The 17585-nt window shown below is 44.3% G+C and overlaps 1 protein-coding gene across 7 annotated transcripts in view; it reads right to left on the reverse strand.

Annotated features, from left to right (window-relative positions):
* The window catches only part of OVCH1 (ovochymase 1), a 54317-nt gene extending 45123 nt beyond the window's left edge, over positions 1 to 9194 (reverse strand). For 6 of the 7 annotated variants that reach the window (XM_039508249.1, XM_039508245.1, XM_039508274.1 and 3 more), the window contains exons 1-4: positions 8985 to 9192; positions 5949 to 6077; positions 4088 to 4206; positions 2915 to 3012 (exon numbers count right to left, since the gene is read on the reverse strand). In XM_039508249.1, coding sequence (XP_039364183.1) covers positions 2915 to 3012; positions 4088 to 4206; positions 5949 to 6077; positions 8985 to 9042 — 404 coding nt within the window. In that variant the 5' untranslated portion in view covers positions 9043 to 9192. Of the gene's footprint in view, positions 1 to 2914; positions 3013 to 4087; positions 4207 to 5948; positions 6078 to 8984 lie in introns of all 7 variants that reach the window. The other variant, XM_039508285.1, reaches the window with a different exon arrangement.
* Positions 9195 to 17585: the final 8391 nt, after the last annotated feature.

A 17585-nucleotide genomic window follows, 5' to 3' on the forward strand; every position in this document is an offset into this window, starting at 1 on the left:
GGATCTAGTCTGCACAGGAGGGTAACAGATCAGGAAGTTATAACCGAGGGGTAGAATGGCTTTTCACTGGACTAAGACTCTGGAAGTCTGGATTCAATCCCCAGCTCCGTCACATACTTCCCACTGTGGGTATGTCTACACAGCAAAGAAAAACCCGCAGATGGCTTGCGCCAGCTGACTCAGGCTCACTGGGCTCAGTTGTGGGGCTATTTCACTGCTGAGCAGAGGTGGCTCCAGGCCCCAGCACGCCAAGCGTGTGCTTGGGGCAGAAAGCTGTGGGGGGGCACTCTGCCGGTTGCTGGGAGGGTGGCAGGCAGGCAGCCTTCGGCGGCTTGCCTGCAAAGGGTCCGCTGGTCCCGTGGCTTCCACCGGAACCGCGGGACTGGCGACCGGCAGAGCGCCCCCCGCAGCATGCCGCCGTGCTTGGGGCGGCGAAATGTCTTGATCCACCCCTGCTGCTGAGTTGACTTCCAGGCTCAGGCTGGAGGACCCTACGGAATGGGAGGGTCCCAGAACTTGGCTCTAGCCTGAGGCCAGGAGTCTACACGGCAATGAAATAGCCCTGCAGCCTGAACCCACTGAGCATGAGTTGACTGGCTCAGGCCAGCCGTGGAGTTTTCTTCGCTGCGTAGACATCCCCTGTGTGACTTCAGGGGAATTGCTTAACCTATCCATAGGAACCCTAATACTGCCTTTCTCCCACTCCACAGTATGTCTGTTTTATAGATACACATGTGAACAAGATTTGATGTATTCAGCAGGTCTCCCATAAGCAGGTTGAGCAAACAACGTCCTTTCCTCTTCCTAATGTTATGGGTCTCTCAATACCACAGAGAAATGATTCAGAACTATGGAGATTGTGCGTCTCTCTTGGGAGATAAGTAGAGCCGACTAAAGTTTTCTAAATTTCAAGTTTGATAGAGATTTGTCACAATTTCAATAAAGAAAAAAGAAAAAAACCCCATCAAGGATGTTTTCACAAATTTCCCCCCACCCAATCTTTTAGGCAATCTCCAGAAATAAAGTTCTTTTTTTCGGAAGCTCAAAAATAATTATTTCTAGCTCAAATACTGAATAGGTGAGCAAAAAAGGAGAAACCACAGTGAGTTCCACTGTTGATTGTTTCCTACAGTCATCAGTTCTCATATCTACAGCTATCGTTGTTCCTAACTACTCCCCATCCCCACCCCCGACTCAGTGCTGAAGGATTTCAGAACAGTTAACTAAGGGGTTCAAACCCCTCTCCCTCTGCTAGGTTTTAACAACTGTCATTTTACAGTTACTTTGGGCATGGACGAATGTTTTAAAGTGCAGCAGAGAAGTACAGCAGACAACAGTTAATTATGTAGGTGCTTTCCCTTGCAGTGCAGCATTTCTCCTCCTCCTATTTTGCGTGGATTTAGTGCTCCTGACAGGTACCAGGTTTCTAGTCCTGGACAGTGAAATCCCCCATTTAGTCACAGATCAGGTGCAGTGATAAATTGCCCCCTGCTGGATTGATTGCTGCCCGCCGATCTGGTGGGTAGCATAGACAAGCCCTCAGTAAAAGCTCCTTCTTTGGACAGAGTATGTTCACTCAAAGTACAGGACTCAGCTAGCAAAGTCAGAGTCCTAGCCATTGTAAGCTCTACCACCATTAATCCATGTAGAGAATGGTGAAGGTTTTAAGTTGCCATCTGGGAACCACCAGTAATCAGGTGAAATATTCTGAGCACCAAAGAGTGGACAGCTAGGGTTTTGGGAGGGGTGAAGAGCAGGGCTTAATTTGTAATGGAAGAGGTGCCAGGGCTCAAGCAATTTTTTAAATTTTCATAAAAGGTTTGATGAGCCCAGAGGTGGTGGGACTATGAACTGCCCTTGCAAGCCCCAGCACAAATTAAGCCATGGAGAAAAGCCATTAAGCTCCTGAAGTAGCTTGCAGAATGAAACAGTCAGAAAAACCCAATGGATTGGACCAGGGCCGCCCAGAGGGGGGGGGCAAGTGGGGCAATTTGCCCCAGGCCCCGGGCCCTGCAGGGGTCCCCACGAGAGTTTTTTGGGGCCCCCTGGAGCGGGGTCCTTCACTCGCTCCAGGGGCCCTGGAAAACTCTTGTGGGTCCCGGGCCCCGGAGCTTCTTCCGTTCCTGGTGTTCGCCGGTGGAGGGTCCTTCTGCTCTGGGGTGGAAGGACCCCCGGCGGCAAATTACTGCTGAAGTGGGACCCGCCGCTGAAGTGCAGCCGGGTCTTCGGCAGTAATTCAGCAGCGGGGGGCCCTTCCGTTCCGGGACCCGCCACCGAAGTGCCCCGCTGACCCGCGGCGAGGGCCCCCCACTGCCAAATTACCACTGAAGACCCGGCTGCACTTCGGCGGCGGGTCCCGCTTCGGTGGTAATTCGGAGGCGGAGGGCCCCTGCCGTGGGTCTTTGGGGCGCTTCGGCAATGGGTCCCGGAACGGAAGGGCCCCCTGCTGCTGAAGACCCCAGACCCCTGGAATCCTCTGGGCAGCCCTGGATTGGACCAGTGGTTCTCAAACTTTTGTACTGGTGATCCCTTTCTGATAGCAAGCCTCCGAGTGAGGCACCCTCCCTTAAATATATAAAAAAAGTTTTTAATTTGTAACACCATTATAAATGCTGGAGGCAAAGTGGGGTTTGGGGTGGAGGCTGACAGCTCAGGACCCCCCCGTGTAATAACCCTTCAACCCTCTGAGGGGTCGCAACCCCCAGTTTGAGAACCCCTGGATTAGACACTATTGCTCCACAAAGAGAACATGAGTGTAGCACAGCACGGCCCTACTTCAGATATTCTAATACCATTTTCTTCTCCAGCTGGGAAGCAGCACATACTAACACTATGGAGCTTTCCTTACTAATAGACAGGGGCTTTAACTAAGTAACTTAAAGGCAAAAGACAAAAACAGCATTCTCTAACTTACTGCTCAAGGGTGAATACGCAGTGAGCTGCAGTTACAACCACATCTTCTTGTATTAAACTGCCACCACAGAAGTGGAAACGACCCAACTTGAGAGATACCTTTACAAAAAGAAAGTCATACACATTTAAGGTGAAGCTAGTTATACTGCCCTCCAAAAGATCATCTGAAATCTCCCAAAGATCTGAGGAAGTTCTCCACCCTCCCCCAGATCATAATAGATGGCAGTGCTCCAAAAAAAAAAAAAAAAGGAGGTTTTGAACGCACTCATTTCTAGACATGAATTCCCAGATGACTGGTGTCCAGAGAAATGTTGTCTAAACTGTGGACTCACCCTTGATAGCTATCCCTAATTTCACAGATATTTGGGAAGAGCTGAAGGAGCAGAGTGTGGACCGAAACTTGGAATTCTCTGAAATGCAGACATGCCTAGAGGGAGAATTTTGTCCTTCCTGCTTACTGTTATGTATCACCAGAAATTGTTTCATGGGATGAAGATAGGACCATAGTAACAGGAAGCAGTAATGTTGCATCCACTGACAGTGTCAAAAATTGCTAATTTGCTTCAAAATGAAAGTCTGGAAGCAGTGACCCAATCCTTTTATTACATGAATTTAAGTTTACAGAGTGAGAGAACATTTCTGTGAAGTGAGACTTCCCTGACTTTGCCAACAGGAGAACCAATTAGGCAAGAATTCCTCCACCACAAATACAGCTAATGCAGCATTTTGAGCTACTATGAAGAAGGAACAGATGAACTTTAGGACTCTTACAGCCAACAGAAGGCCAGTATGCAATACTGTTATTAAAATGTGGCCAGTTTCCTTATATGGATGGGACAATTTTTGTATGTTAGAGGCATAACAGTTTGGAACTTGTTCCCTGAAGATCAGACGTAACCTCAGAGTTATCATTTATAGGGAAAAAATCCCTCAGACTAATCCACCCCACAGATTACTTCCAAATCCTTTGTGAAAGGTATGTGCCAAAACTGTAAGCAACTTGTACTTTAGTAACTTCAGGGATTAAGGGAGAAAAGGGATTTTAAATTAAGATACAGGTTAAGAAAGGGCATTTGGCTCCTTACTGAATGAAGACATCCTCTCAGTTATTGTCTATGCCTTGAAAAAAAAAATCACCTCTCCCTCAAGAAGTTACTGTATTTGTGTCACAGACCTGCCAGGGTTGCCCCCCAGCCACTGAATTTCTGCCTCCAACAATTCTAGAAAAGAACCCAGACAGCAGGAAACTTTTCTGGTTCTCCAAGTCAACAGGACGAACTCCACATTTCAATCCTACGCCAGACAGAAAGGAAAATGTTATGCACTGAAACATTGATACATATGAGTGTACAGCCTCGGGAGTCTCAGTAGGACATAACGCTGAGTTTGTAATCAACCTCTAACAGAATCCCTAGTGGCCAATACTGGGAATTGCATGTTTAAGTATTGAATTACAAAGCCTTAAACCAGTGGTTCTCAACCGGGGGTACACACACCCCTGGGGATACATCAGCCTATCTAGATATTTGCCTAGATTTACAGCAGGCTACATAAAAAGCACTAGCAAAGTCAGTACAAACTTTAATTTCATACAGATAATGACTTGTTTATACTGCTCTATGTACTATTCACTGAAATGTAAGTACAGTATTTATATTCCAATTGATTTATTGTATAATTATATGGCAAGAATGAGAAAGTAAGACTTTTTCAGTAACAGCCTGCTGTGACACTTGTATTTTTATGTCTGATTTTGCAAGCAAGTAGTTTTTATGTGAGGTGAAACTTCGGGGTACACAAGACAAATCGGGGGGGAACAGTAGTCTGGAAAGGTTGAGAACCACTGACTTCAACAGTAGAACCTCAGAGTTATGAACACCAGAGTTACGAACTGACCACTCAACCACACACCTCATTTGGAACCGGAAGTACGCAATCAGGCAGCAGCAGAGACCAAAAAAGCAAATAGAGTAGAGTAATGTGTTAAATATAAACTACTTTTTAAAAAAAGGAAAGCAGCACTCTTCTTCTGCACAGTAAAGTTTCAAAGCTGTATTAAGTCAATGTTCAGTTGTAAACTTTTGAAAGAAAAAACCATAACGTTTTGTTCCGAGCTACAGACATTTCAGAGTTGTGAACAACCTCCATTCCCGAGGTGTTCGTAACTCTGAAGCTCTACTGTACTAAGTTTGACTTCCAAAATGAAGTGAACTCAGGTGGAGAATATATAGAGCACACAGGAATGGTGTGTCTAGAGAATAAATCAGAACGTGCGAGAGACTGAAGTCAATTTGTCTTAAGTGTGATGGTGCTTAATAGTTAATTCAGCTGCCATCAAATGTATCAAAGCCATTCATTCACTCAGCAGTTGAAGAAAGAATAGAGACAATAAAACTATTACCGATCAAATGTTATTGGCACTTATAAAGTTACCTAACAAGTGCTATGGGATATAGTGCTGGCCTGTTTAATCTATTTTTTCAGTACCCAAGAGAGCTCTGCAATATTAAATATTTAATTGAATATTTACTACTTTCAAGTTTAAAAAGCCCCTTGTGCAATACACAAAGGGGTCAGCTAGAGTCAGTTATGAAAGATCCTCTCTCTCTGGCTGAATTGAACAGGCTCAGCATGCAATCTTTTGCTTCAGGTTGACAAGCAGTCCAAAGAGACATACATTCCCTGAATCCATTTGAGAAGTGATTGTACCTTTGAAACTTGAGAGACAAACAGAGGGAAAATATGATTGTGCCCAGTTGTGTCTGGTTTGCTTTTAGGTACTGTAATAAGCCAGGAAGTTCAAAATAAATCTGTTGCAATCTCATTTATGTTTTCTGGGGGGAAAAAAAAAATCACCCAGCAGAAAATAACGTATTTGTTTCACAGACCTGGCAGAAGACATGCTGGGGCCTGAAGAAACCCCTCTTCATCTTATCCACTGCAGAAAGTTATTAATCACAGTTAACAGTATACACAAGTGATTGTAAAGATCTGAGACACAAAGAAAAGAGCTACTGTATGGTAACTCCTCATACCAGGGTCCCGTATCCCCAGACTGGATGGTTCAGAGACAGACAGATCTTCAGCATTCTGGCTTCTCCCCTGGTGGGACAACAGCAATTCCTCTGCACCACTCAGCTGGTCTGTTCCTGCACCTAAGAGGGCTGTAAGCACTACACCATTAGTTCAAGGCCAACACACTTCCCACAGGAACACCTGACAGGTGGAATTTCCCCACCAACACCACAAATGAAACATACGCACAGTGAAACCTAAAAGTACTGGATAGTTGTTCAGTTCTACCCTAGACAGAATGCCAGGTTGCCACAGCTTTGTGCTTATATATACACACCTTAAAGGCTGGATTCTGATCTCATTTCCACTAGCATAAGCCTGAAGTAACTCCTTGGAAGTCATTCCCAATCAATACTGGTCCAATAGAGACCAGAATCTAGTTACTAAACGTCATTGGCTCTTTCACAAGCAGCTGCTATAGAACAGGGTTCTATACTCCTTTAGCCCTAACGCTGCCCTGCAATGTGGATGAATGTCATTCATTGGTGACCCCATATTTATCTTGGTTCCACACAAACCTGAAGGGGTTTTGTTTGCTCATTCTTTAATTTGGCTAATCGCCATTGGCATCAGAAACGAAGGATCACACCATGGAGGTTTTAGAAAGCTTTGTATGAGTTCAAACCAAATTAAAGCCCTACATTTCCTTATCTATTACTTTCCTGGTGAGCCATATAGAGAACTTGTCCTGTGGAATTGAGACTAGGATGGTAAATAGTTGGGAACCAGCATCTCTCCAGAAGCAGCTTCCATTCCCACAGAACTCTTATGTCAATGTTTTCTACAGAGAAACAAGCTGGAGTCCCACTCAGAGCATAGCAAATATTTTCTTCTTGCTTTTAAACTGAATTTTGTTACCACTGAGTCACCAGAAAAATGTTTTCCGCTCCCTTCCACCACTAGTCTAAAGGTCCTGAATGACCTCAGAAAGAGGAAGCAGCATTCAAAGCCTTCTGATTGGGGTAAATCCCTCTTCTTTATAACTAGGCCCATGCTTGGTGGGTTGGATGTATAGATAAGGGACTCCTGGATGCATATGCCTAAGGGCACTGTTGGCTTAGCAACATGTCAGGACTGTTGTAAGCGGTGGAAAATAAACAGGCTTTCATGGGAGATGACCATTGATCTAGGTGGGGAGAGAGACCATGCTAACAAGGGAGGAATAGCACGCACCATAACAGAGTGGAAGGAACAGCAGAGAACTAGCCATGCTAGACAGTCTCACAGCTAATTACGTCATTTCCAGCCAGGATTTCTATTGTTAGGCTTGGCAGAATTAGATGATATTTTCTTTTGAAATCATTTTAAAAAAAGTTTATTTTTAAGCATTTTTAATTTTTATCCATTTAAATTTTTCAGTTTCCCAAAATTATCAGGGAAATCAGATAATTATTTGAGGACAGGAGACAAGATTCAAAAATGAAAGCTTTATGACCATTAAAAACACACATTGGCATTATCCCATGTCAAAATATACAAAGTAAATATCAAATCAAACTCAGTTCTCAAAAAGCATTCTTCTTACTTTGTCTATCCATAAATTTAAGTTGGTGAAAAATATTTCCATCATTTGTGTGTATGTACAGTGAAACCAACATCTAATCCTTCCAAGCTTATTTATTGTGATCTTCACATGAAAAACATTTGTAAGTTGCTCTGAGGGCCATGGGAGTCCCCTGTACAATGTTACCTGCCTGACATCCTCTGCTCTGAAGAATTTACTGTGCTTCCAACATGCACCATTTTACCCCTTTCCCCCGCAAGCATTTCTGGGAAGAAGAGTCCCTTATAATCTAGTGAAGGTCTTGGGGGTCAAGGCATATATTCATTAGTATGTTAATAAAGGAGGACACGTAGGAAGGCTTTATGAACACAAACAATATCAGCTGAAGAACATTGCTCTGAGCCCCAGCTTGTTCAGTGCTTTCTTAGGTCACCAGTTTAAGTTTAGTGGATTCAGCCTATTTATCATCATTTGTACACATTACAGTTTAGCGTGACTGGGGCTCTCTCCTGGAGAAAGAAGAAAAAGAACAGGTGTTGTAGCAGATAGGTAGTACAGGGAAGGGGTAACAGCTGCTCCTATTCAATTTACAGCAGTTTATATAATTGATCATACAGAACTTCTCTAGTTCAGCAGTTCTCAAACTGTGGGTCGGGACCCCAAAGTGGGTCACAGCTCCATTTTAATGGAGTCTCCAGGGCTGGCTTAGAGTTGCTGGGGCAAAAGTTGAAACCCAAGCCCCACCCCTCAGGGCCAAAGCCTGAGGGCTTCAGTCCTGGGTGGTAAGGCTCAGGTTACAGGCCTCCTGCCTGGGGCTGAAGTCCTTGGGGCTTGGGCCCCACCACCAGGACAGCGGGGCACAGGCAAGCTCAGGCCTTGGTCTCCCCTCCTGGGGTCATGTAGTAATTTCTGTTGTCAGAAGGGGGTTGCAGTGCAATGAAGTTTGAGAACCCCTGAACTAGTTAACCATTGCACATGGAGATCAGGGACTGATGTGGTTGAGATGCCAAGACGACACATAGTATACAGACCACTCCTATTACACTTGACTACATTTCATCACAGATATCAGCCACCAAGAGACAAAATTATAAGGGGCAGGGAAAGGGGAACAATTGTGAAGCAAACCACCCAGAGGGAATTTTTATGTGGTGTCTGCTTCATGGTCTGACATTTGATAGCACAAACTTTAAGCTTTGACCAAGTTTCTCACTTCATTTGGAACTTGGCTCGCAAGTTATAAAGTCACATGGCACAACCCTGTGTTCTGAGGCATAAATTGGTCCATGCAGAGGGGCTGGGGTTCTTGCCTCTTCTCTAGACTAAGAAAGTAACTCTCTCAAATCCTTCAGCTCCCTTCCGGCCTTATGCAGGGGCTCAGTGAGAATTCTAGCCCAGCCTCCTGGGCAGAGCTCTGCCTAACCCAGCACCGAGGCTTCTTACAGTCTCTGCTTTCATACCCTTGAGCTGGAACAGGGAGGGACTCACTTACCACATTGAGCGGAGAGAAAAACAAACAGGAGGGATTGCACAGATGCTCCCATGGCCATATGAAAGTACACTAACGTCAAACTGACACCCCCATCCAGCAAAAACCAAGGGAGGGGAGGGTTAGAAAAAGAACCTCTAACACAACTAGCCTTTCCCCTCTACACTGCTTTGCTTTTCATTGCCCCCTATAAAAAGTCCAAACCTTCCCACAGCTGTAGCTCCACTGCCAGGATCCCTTAATAGATGATGGGCTGAATCAGCCTCAGCAGGTGGAGTCACAGGGCTGCAAACCAGCCACCTGTAGAGAGGGTCCCAATCAATTTCTATCTAGACTCCACCCCCTCTCTCAGGCCTGCACCATTTCTCCCTCTCTGTTAGGCCTCCTGGGGAGCTCTATTAAATAGGTGACCCCATTAGCAGTAGCAGAATACTCCTGCAGGATCTCTGCCCCTCTACAGAGATTGCACTGTAAGCAGTAGCGACTGCTTTCTGCATCTGTCCCCCTCTTTCTCCCTGTCATTATCACCCCCAGGCTCTAGCCTTCCTATTTTGAAATATGCCCATTCTTTACCTTTTCATGCTAAGTAGCTGACTGAGAAAGAATTTAGCTCCCAGGATTCCAGTAACCCTGTGCCCTAATCCTGTTATGACACTAGTCACCATTCGCTTGGTGGGAAGGGGTATGGGGCAGCGATGCAGAGTGGGGGTGTTGCCTACTTTACTCACAGCTACCTGGGAAGTATGAAGGCATCGGGGTGGCTTTAGCCTGCCCTTCTGGGAGAACAGGACATGATCTTTTTGAAAACTAACCTTTTTACACAATTTACCTGTTCATGACACAAATTAAGAGCTCCATGGGCAGTTTTTGAATTCCAGCTCTGAGGATGGTGTTGAACAGAATCATTAAGGGTTGTATAAAGGTGGGCATAACTATCCACCTTTTACAGGGGAAACAGAGGCATGCAGTGCAGGGACTATTCTTGTTATGTGTTTGTACAGCATCCAGCCTGACACACCTTGGTCATCTGGGTGCTACTGCTGTAGAAACACCATCATCCCCAGATCCTCAAAGATATTTAGGCTCCTAACTCCAATTGCAGAGTCTGGGAGGCTGTCATCAGAGTCTCATCTTCACCTCAGCTGCCCTTCGCTGTACCCATCTTCCACTGGCTTAAATTGGACTGAAGGTGGAGGATGGTGTCCAACAGCGTGTTAATCAGGATTGCCAGGTAGCCTCGCAAGGCTGCCTGTCTCTAGGCATTTACCTCCTTCCACATGAGTCTGGGAGGAGGTGAATGCCTAGAGAAGCAGCAAGCAAAGAAAATAGAAGCAAACACTTTCAACCCCTCACCTCCTCTCCCCCTCATGAAGCACAGTAGCACTATGGGCCTAATCTGCATCAAGCTTCAATCTAAACAGTTCCATTTAAATCACAGAGTCAAAAAGCTTAAAGCTAGACAGGATCACTAGCTCATCTACTCTGACCTCCTATATAGCAACAGGCCAAGACTACCACCTAGCACCCAAAATGAGACCAAAGTATTACAGCCCTACAGGAGATGAGACCATGATGTGCCATGGGCAGAGAATAGGAGAGACCAAGGTGCTCGAGGCCCCTGCAATGGCAGGGAAATGATGAAGTGAGATGTACCCAGATAATCCTGGCAAGTGACTAGCACCTACATGCTGCAGAGGGAGGTGAAAACACCCCAAGGTCCCTGCCAATCTGACCTGGGGGGAAATTCCTTCCCAACCCCCTCTATGACTTTCAGTTAGACCCTGAGCATGTGAGCAAGAACCAACCAGCCAAGCACCTCAGAGAGACAGATAATGCTTGGTACCATCTCGGATCTCTGGCCCTCCCCTCATTGTCCCATCTCCAACCATGGCCATCGCTGTGGTGTCAGAGGAAGGAGATTTTTTTAAAAACCCTCCCAGAATACCCAGGGGGAAAATCTCTTTCTTTCCCTGGATGGTGGTTGGCTGAAACCCTGAAGTGTGGGTTACAGAACATAATAGTGAGCCACAGGGGTATTGAGCCCTGCCCCCTACCATCAGATACACCACCATTAGACAACTGTACTCATACATTTTTCCAGCTTGCTCTTAAAACTGAGTTGTTTACTCCCAGAATGCCTACTGGGAGGCTGTTCCAGACCCTCAGCCTTAGAAACCTTTGTCTAATGTCCATCCTGGATTTGTTCATGGCCAGCTTAGATCCATTTGTTCTCATTTGGCCCTTAGCTTAAATAGCTCTTCACCCTCCCTGGTATTTATCACCCTAATTTATTGCTATCCACTCTCAGCCTGCTTTTTGCTAGACTAAACAAGCCAAGCTCTTCTAGTCTCCTCTCAGAAGACAGGCCCTCCATTCCTCTGATCATTATAATAGCTCTTCTCTGCATCTGTTCTGGTTTAAATTCATCATTGAACATGGGTGACCAGAACTGTACACAGGATGCCAGACAAGGTCTTACCAGTACCTTGCACAATGGCATTAATGCTTCACTACTGGAAATGCCTCGCCCTGATACATCCTAGGATCGTATTGACCTTTTTCACAGCCGCATCGCGTAGGTAGCCCAGAATCATCCTGTGATCATCCCATACCCCTAGTTCTCTCTCCTCCTCCTGTCACTGCCAGCTGGTGAATCCTCAGCTTGGAAATTCTTATTATTGACCCCAATAGACTTTGAACTATTGCATTTCATCCCATTTCTGTCACTCCAGTCTTCAAGGCCAGCCAGCTCTTCCAGTGTAATGTTCTGCTTCTCCTCTGTTTTGATGATGCTTCCCCAACTTAGTATCATCAGCAAATTTCATTAGCACCCTCCTACTTGTTGTGCCAAGGTCATTAATCAAAACGTGGAGTAAGAGTGATTCCAAGACTGATCACTAAGGAACTCCACTAGTAACCTCCCTCCACTCTGCTAATTTAATGGAGCTATGTCAGTTTACACCTGCTAAAGATCGGGCCCTATAATTTTATGTGGGTGTCTGTCTGTCGTTATTGTGCAGAGGCGAGAGGGTAACAAAAAGCCAGCTCAGCTTCCATAGCATTGTTTATGAAAGTCGGTGAATGTTGGAAACAATCAGACTGGGGCAAGCTAGACTGTTTAAGTTAGACGAACCTGTGATAAGGGCTATTCAAGGCCCCTGATACAATCATTGGCTGGCATAACAAATAAGCTGAACAGTTCTAGAAATGGGAAGAAATGTTTAGAGTTAAAGTCAGCAAAATGTAGTTTGATTGGTTCCTTTTAATGGGCTGAGATTGTCCCCTCTCTTCTTTGACACTGTTTGTCCAGCAACAAAGAGTCCTGTGGCACCTTATAGACTAACAAATGTATTGGAGTATAAGCTTTCGTGGGTGAATACCCACTTTGTCAGACGCATGCCAGGTGTCACTAAATGGGATGTTTGGGCTGGAAGAGGCAAGCTTTACAATAAAGGCTGCACATGCACGGTCTCCTGGAAAACAAGGATTCACCATGACACCCTTGGGCCTTCATTATTCTGATCCTGAAAGGCATCCTTACCAGACCAGGCCAGCAAGAGGGAACCAGCTAATATCACCACCTCCATTGGCTTCAGCTAAATTCTGAACAACATCCAGGATGTGAGCCATAGGTCATAAGCCTTCCCCCATGTTGTTTTCCTTCGAGAACTTATTTCTTCTCTTGCCTATCTCGGTCCTTTTGTCTTCTGTCTAAGAAGAGTCTGGCTTACCTGGCCAAGACAACCTTTGAAGTTCTGCTGTGAGCCTGTGACCAGAAAGGCATTCAAGGTAATGCCTTAAACAGCCCAATACTGATAAAAGTCTGCCAGGTCTGCTGCGCTGATACGATTGTGTGCTGGGCCTGTGTGTCTCCAGCAGTGATGCTGCAAGTGAAAGCACAAGCCACAGACGCTGCACTTTCTAATTTTGCTATTCTTTTCCCTCCCCTTGTGTGCGTTTGCCTCATTTTGGCTTAAAGAAAATAGGATACAACGACCACATCAGCTCCAGGCCAGCGCAACTAACTTTTTCTCTTTCCTCTCCATAAAAGGCCAGGTAATACATGAAGTGTACATTAAAGGCCATCTTTAATACCATCTAAAAACCTGTGAAACTGGGGGCGGGGAGGCTGTTCCCCTGCAAAGACACTACATGACTAAAGGGAATAGGGGATAGTGTTAAAATGAATGCCTTACTTAATACATTTCAAATGCTTTAAATCTATTTTTGTGTATTTAATAAAAAGGTTAATAGATTTGGAATGGTGGCTGTTACAATCAAAGTAAGCCAGTGATAACATAAAACCCAGACCACACTAAACCATTTAACAGTTGTAACAGTGAACAGGGGGTTTATTAACATCTTGTCCCTGGTTGTACCAGAGACAACCCACATGTTAACACCACAGTGACACTGACACCCCCACCTCCCCAGACTTGATGGAGTCAGAAAATTGATTCAGTTTCCCTCCTGGGCCATTTTCAGATTTATAGTTCCTAATTCATTTGAGTCTGTGAGATTTACAATGCTGTTTCACTTGCATGTTTCTTTATTTGAAAATCCCATCTTGTCACCCCTCTGTGTAACTGCAGATTAAAAATGCATTGCTTCAGCAGACAGAGAGAGAATGCTAGAGCTGGCTTTGATTTGTGTTAAATAAATCAAGAGCAGGCATGGGTTGGATCTGGATCCCATCATACCCAACCCTTGGGAGAGTCTGGTAGTTAGGACCTATTATCTCGGGCTCTGAGTAAACTTTCCAGACTATGGAAATACCTGCTGTATTTTATCTGCCCATGTCAGAACAACTATCGTCGTGAGACTAATAATCTCATGCCTTAAGCAACAATGTATGTAGAAAGAAAATAATATATTGTGCAGGTGTGGCGAGTCAATTAGCTGTTTTGGATAATAGCTCTGGGATAGCAACAAATAACAGACCTAACTGCACAGTGCCCTGGGATTCAGATATAATCTGTCCATAGTTGTGCATAGTAAATCTAGAAATTAGTGTAGGTTAGTCAGCATAGAGACACACCTGCAGCTCATTATCCAGAAATAACATGTGCTTCCCCAGCATTGGCTTACCCATCCCGGAAGCCTTTGGCTCCCCTAGTTTATGTGCTGAGGCACCTTTACAAAGAGGAGCTGCAAAAGTAGGGGGCTTTGAAATGCTCATCGGTCCTACAATAAGCATTTAAAGGACAAAGAAAATACGTTCTGTTCTAATTGGGCTGGATTCTGCTACCATTCTCACTCCTCCTGCTAAATAGTATCCTTGATTTCACTGGGGTACTTGCAGAGTAAGGTACTACTTCAACATTAGTAAAGGGGGAGGGGAAGGAAGTGGCCTATTAGTTATGGTAGCAGTCACCAGGGAATGCTGTTATATATGCGTGCCTTAGCATGTCAGCAGTATACACTTGTTGAGGAAATGTGTGAATTATTAGTTTTGTGATGTAGTTTCTTCTGAGGTGGGCTATGGCAAGCAGCAAGGGAGTTTTGTTTTCTTCTTCAATCTCTAACTGGAGCCAATTCTGGGGAGAGAGTCATTCTCTGTGAACTGGGCATTCACATTTGGGCTGAGATTCTTGAAAGGAGAGTTTGTGTGCATGCTGTCTGTGACCATCTCTGTTCCAGGACTAATGTAGTTAGCATAAAATAAACTGCATTAAAAATATACCTATACTCCACATCACTCATGTCTCCAAGAGGCAGTCAATCTACAAGGCCCCAACATCTGCTACCACTCAGCAGAGTAGGAATTATATATTTAGACTTGCACATGGAGCTTGAACATTCTGTGGAAAAATTCTCAGAAGTTACTCTTGTGGAGTTTTACCTGGAAGTGTCCCCTTTGGTGGGAGGAGTTAAGGGGGCTGTGGATTTTGGAGGCCATGCCCCTCAGCCCAGCAGTTCTGCGTGAAGGGACAGGAGCAATCCTGGCAAGATGGCTGTTGCTTTAGTACTCCCCCGAACTCCTTCCATCTGTGGTGGTATGACATCAGCAGAAGCAGCAATACCACTGGATGGATTCATCAGTGACTTCTCTGCCATGGCCATGAAGGGAATACAAAGGGGAAACAACTCTGTGCCCTTTTCAATGTCCTCCCACTCTGGTTTTGCCACCTGAAGTCTATGGAGCCTCAGACCCTTGTCAGACAACAGAGGGAAGACATTCCTGTGCTAAAGGGGGAAAGCCACACAAAGATCCACTTGGGAGGATCTGGACCATGTTTTCTCTGAAGTGTAGTGCTGTGCAGTGTGCCAGGAACCTCTATAGGCACAACGTTGACCTCTTGAGTGGTTTAGCCAACAAGCTCTATTAATAAATATTTTGCCACCTAAGGACTGAAGAATGTTAAGGGGTACATTCCAACTTCACAACGCACACGCAAGTTCCCTAAAGGGGATTCAGACATACAATGAGGGCAGAACACAGCATAACTTGTGTACATGGCTTTAGGTTTTTGGGCTGATTGGAAATAGGCTTTCAGCAAAGATGCCTACTGACATCTGTACTGTGATAGTGCCCAGAGGTGCTGGTTAGCAAGGGGTCCCATAGTACTAGGTACTCTACAAACATATGCAATGGCCTGGCCATTGCCCTGAAAAAGGTGACAACCTCAGGCAAGAAGTTTAGATGAGATGAGATTCTATTTCCTGTTTTTCCCTCCTCCATCTCTTTTTCTTTCTATTCTGTAGCCCTAAGCCAATCGGACACATTTCCTCCAGGTATCTCCTAATACATAGAACCTATCACTGTAGTAATGTGTTTATTAACTGATTAATTGTTGATGATGTTGCTTAAGTATATACCAGCTGTTGCCATTTCCCCACATGCAGCCTTTGATTGTTGTCCCATTTGCTATTTATTATGGACCAGTTTCTGATACTTCTACTGAAGAGCACACTCCTCTATAAGCAGTCCCATTGAAGTTAATGGTACTATTTGTGCAATAAGGTGCTACTCAGCAGAGTAAGGGGGTAGAACACGATCCTAAGTAAAAGAATCCATTGGTGGTTTATCGTAGGATGTAGGCGAACCCCACACCTGATAGAACAAAACTAGACACAGTTTGTTTTCTCACTTTTATATAAAATAGACATTTACATACATTTTCTTTTGGAAAAACTTCTCCGATCATAACTCCATTAGGCAAAAATGTATCCCACAGTGAAAAAGCAAAGGTTTTTCAAAATACTTTACTACTGACATACATCCAGCTGCTTAAAAGTGTGAATTTAATTTTTAAACATTTCTAATTGGTGGGCTTTTAAAAATAAGATATGCATAATTGATACAAACAGAGGTACGGAAACAAGAACCATATGAACAACAGTCAATGCAAATAACTCCCACATGACAGAAGGAGAAAGCAGCATGACAGCCACTTCAGGCAAAGAGATTTCTATAGTAATAAATTTGTAGAAGCTGTAACTTTTGCAGAGGATGATGCCGGGGAAAATTTCCCAGAAGAAAGAAGTTTTCAGCAAGTCAGTATAAACATGGCAAGGAATTTTTGGACAAAGTTATAAAGGTCACCTTATGCAGCTTTGCCACGTTAAAACACTATTGTAGACCAAGCAATTTTTCTTTTTGCTGCTTCCATTGAAGTGTACATGAAAGAAAACTCCTACATTATAAAACTACTGCATGAGTCCCCATAAAGCAAAAATCCCTTAGGGCTAGATTTTCAAAAGGCTGTCATCTTCACACGTGAAAAGCAGGAATAGGGTGTGCAATAAAACACACAGAAATTCCAAGCAGGTGCAAACACACACATTGACTTCAATAGAATTTAGGCATGCACTAAGTGCTTTGCTGAACCAGGGGCTTATGGAGCATATACAGAACAGCTCAAAGTATGAGCTAGTAACTAAAACCTGTGTCTTAAATCACGAGAAAAATAGTTTACACAATATTGGCCTGATTTTCAAAGGTGCTGAGCAGCTACAGTTCCTGTTCATTTTAGGTAGAGTTGTAGGTGCTCAGAATCTCTGAACATTAGAGTTTATATGCATGAGAGCAGGCATGACTTTGCGTGGGCGTCTGTGTGTTCCCTTGCTCTCTCATCTTTTATTTGTGGTTTATTTCAGTCTGAAATTAAAGCCATTTTATCTGATGCACATACGTGTTGCTTGGCCAAAATGACTTGCTTACACATTTTTATAAAAATCTAGCCCAAAATGTCCAAGTGAAATATAAAAAAGTGTCCTTCCTAAATCCTTTCTTTTGAGAGATGGCAGTAGGGGAGGAGCAAAGAGTGTTGGATTTTAAATAAGTAAAATGTAATAAAAAAACCCCAAACTTCCAAAAGACCCATTAGTTCAGAACATTATTCTGGGTGAGAAAATACAACCAACCCCCCCCCCCCATCCCTCCCCAACAAAACAGAATGACAGCTTTTTAGTTTGCCATTTGAGATTGAAATGTAGTTAGCACAAAAGTCCTATCTTTCCAGCTCTGGGTTAATTCTCCACTTTGGATTAAGCTGATGTGCATCTTTAGAGGTGTGTTTAGATAATGCTACTTCATAAGGGAAAGAGCTAGCCACCACCTGTTAAGGTTTTCAGCAAAATATGCATTCATAATTTGTAGTA

This window comes from Mauremys reevesii, linkage group 1 (assembly GCF_016161935.1).
Source record: "Mauremys reevesii isolate NIE-2019 linkage group 1, ASM1616193v1, whole genome shotgun sequence".
NCBI classification, from domain to species: domain Eukaryota; kingdom Metazoa; phylum Chordata; order Testudines; family Geoemydidae; genus Mauremys; species Mauremys reevesii.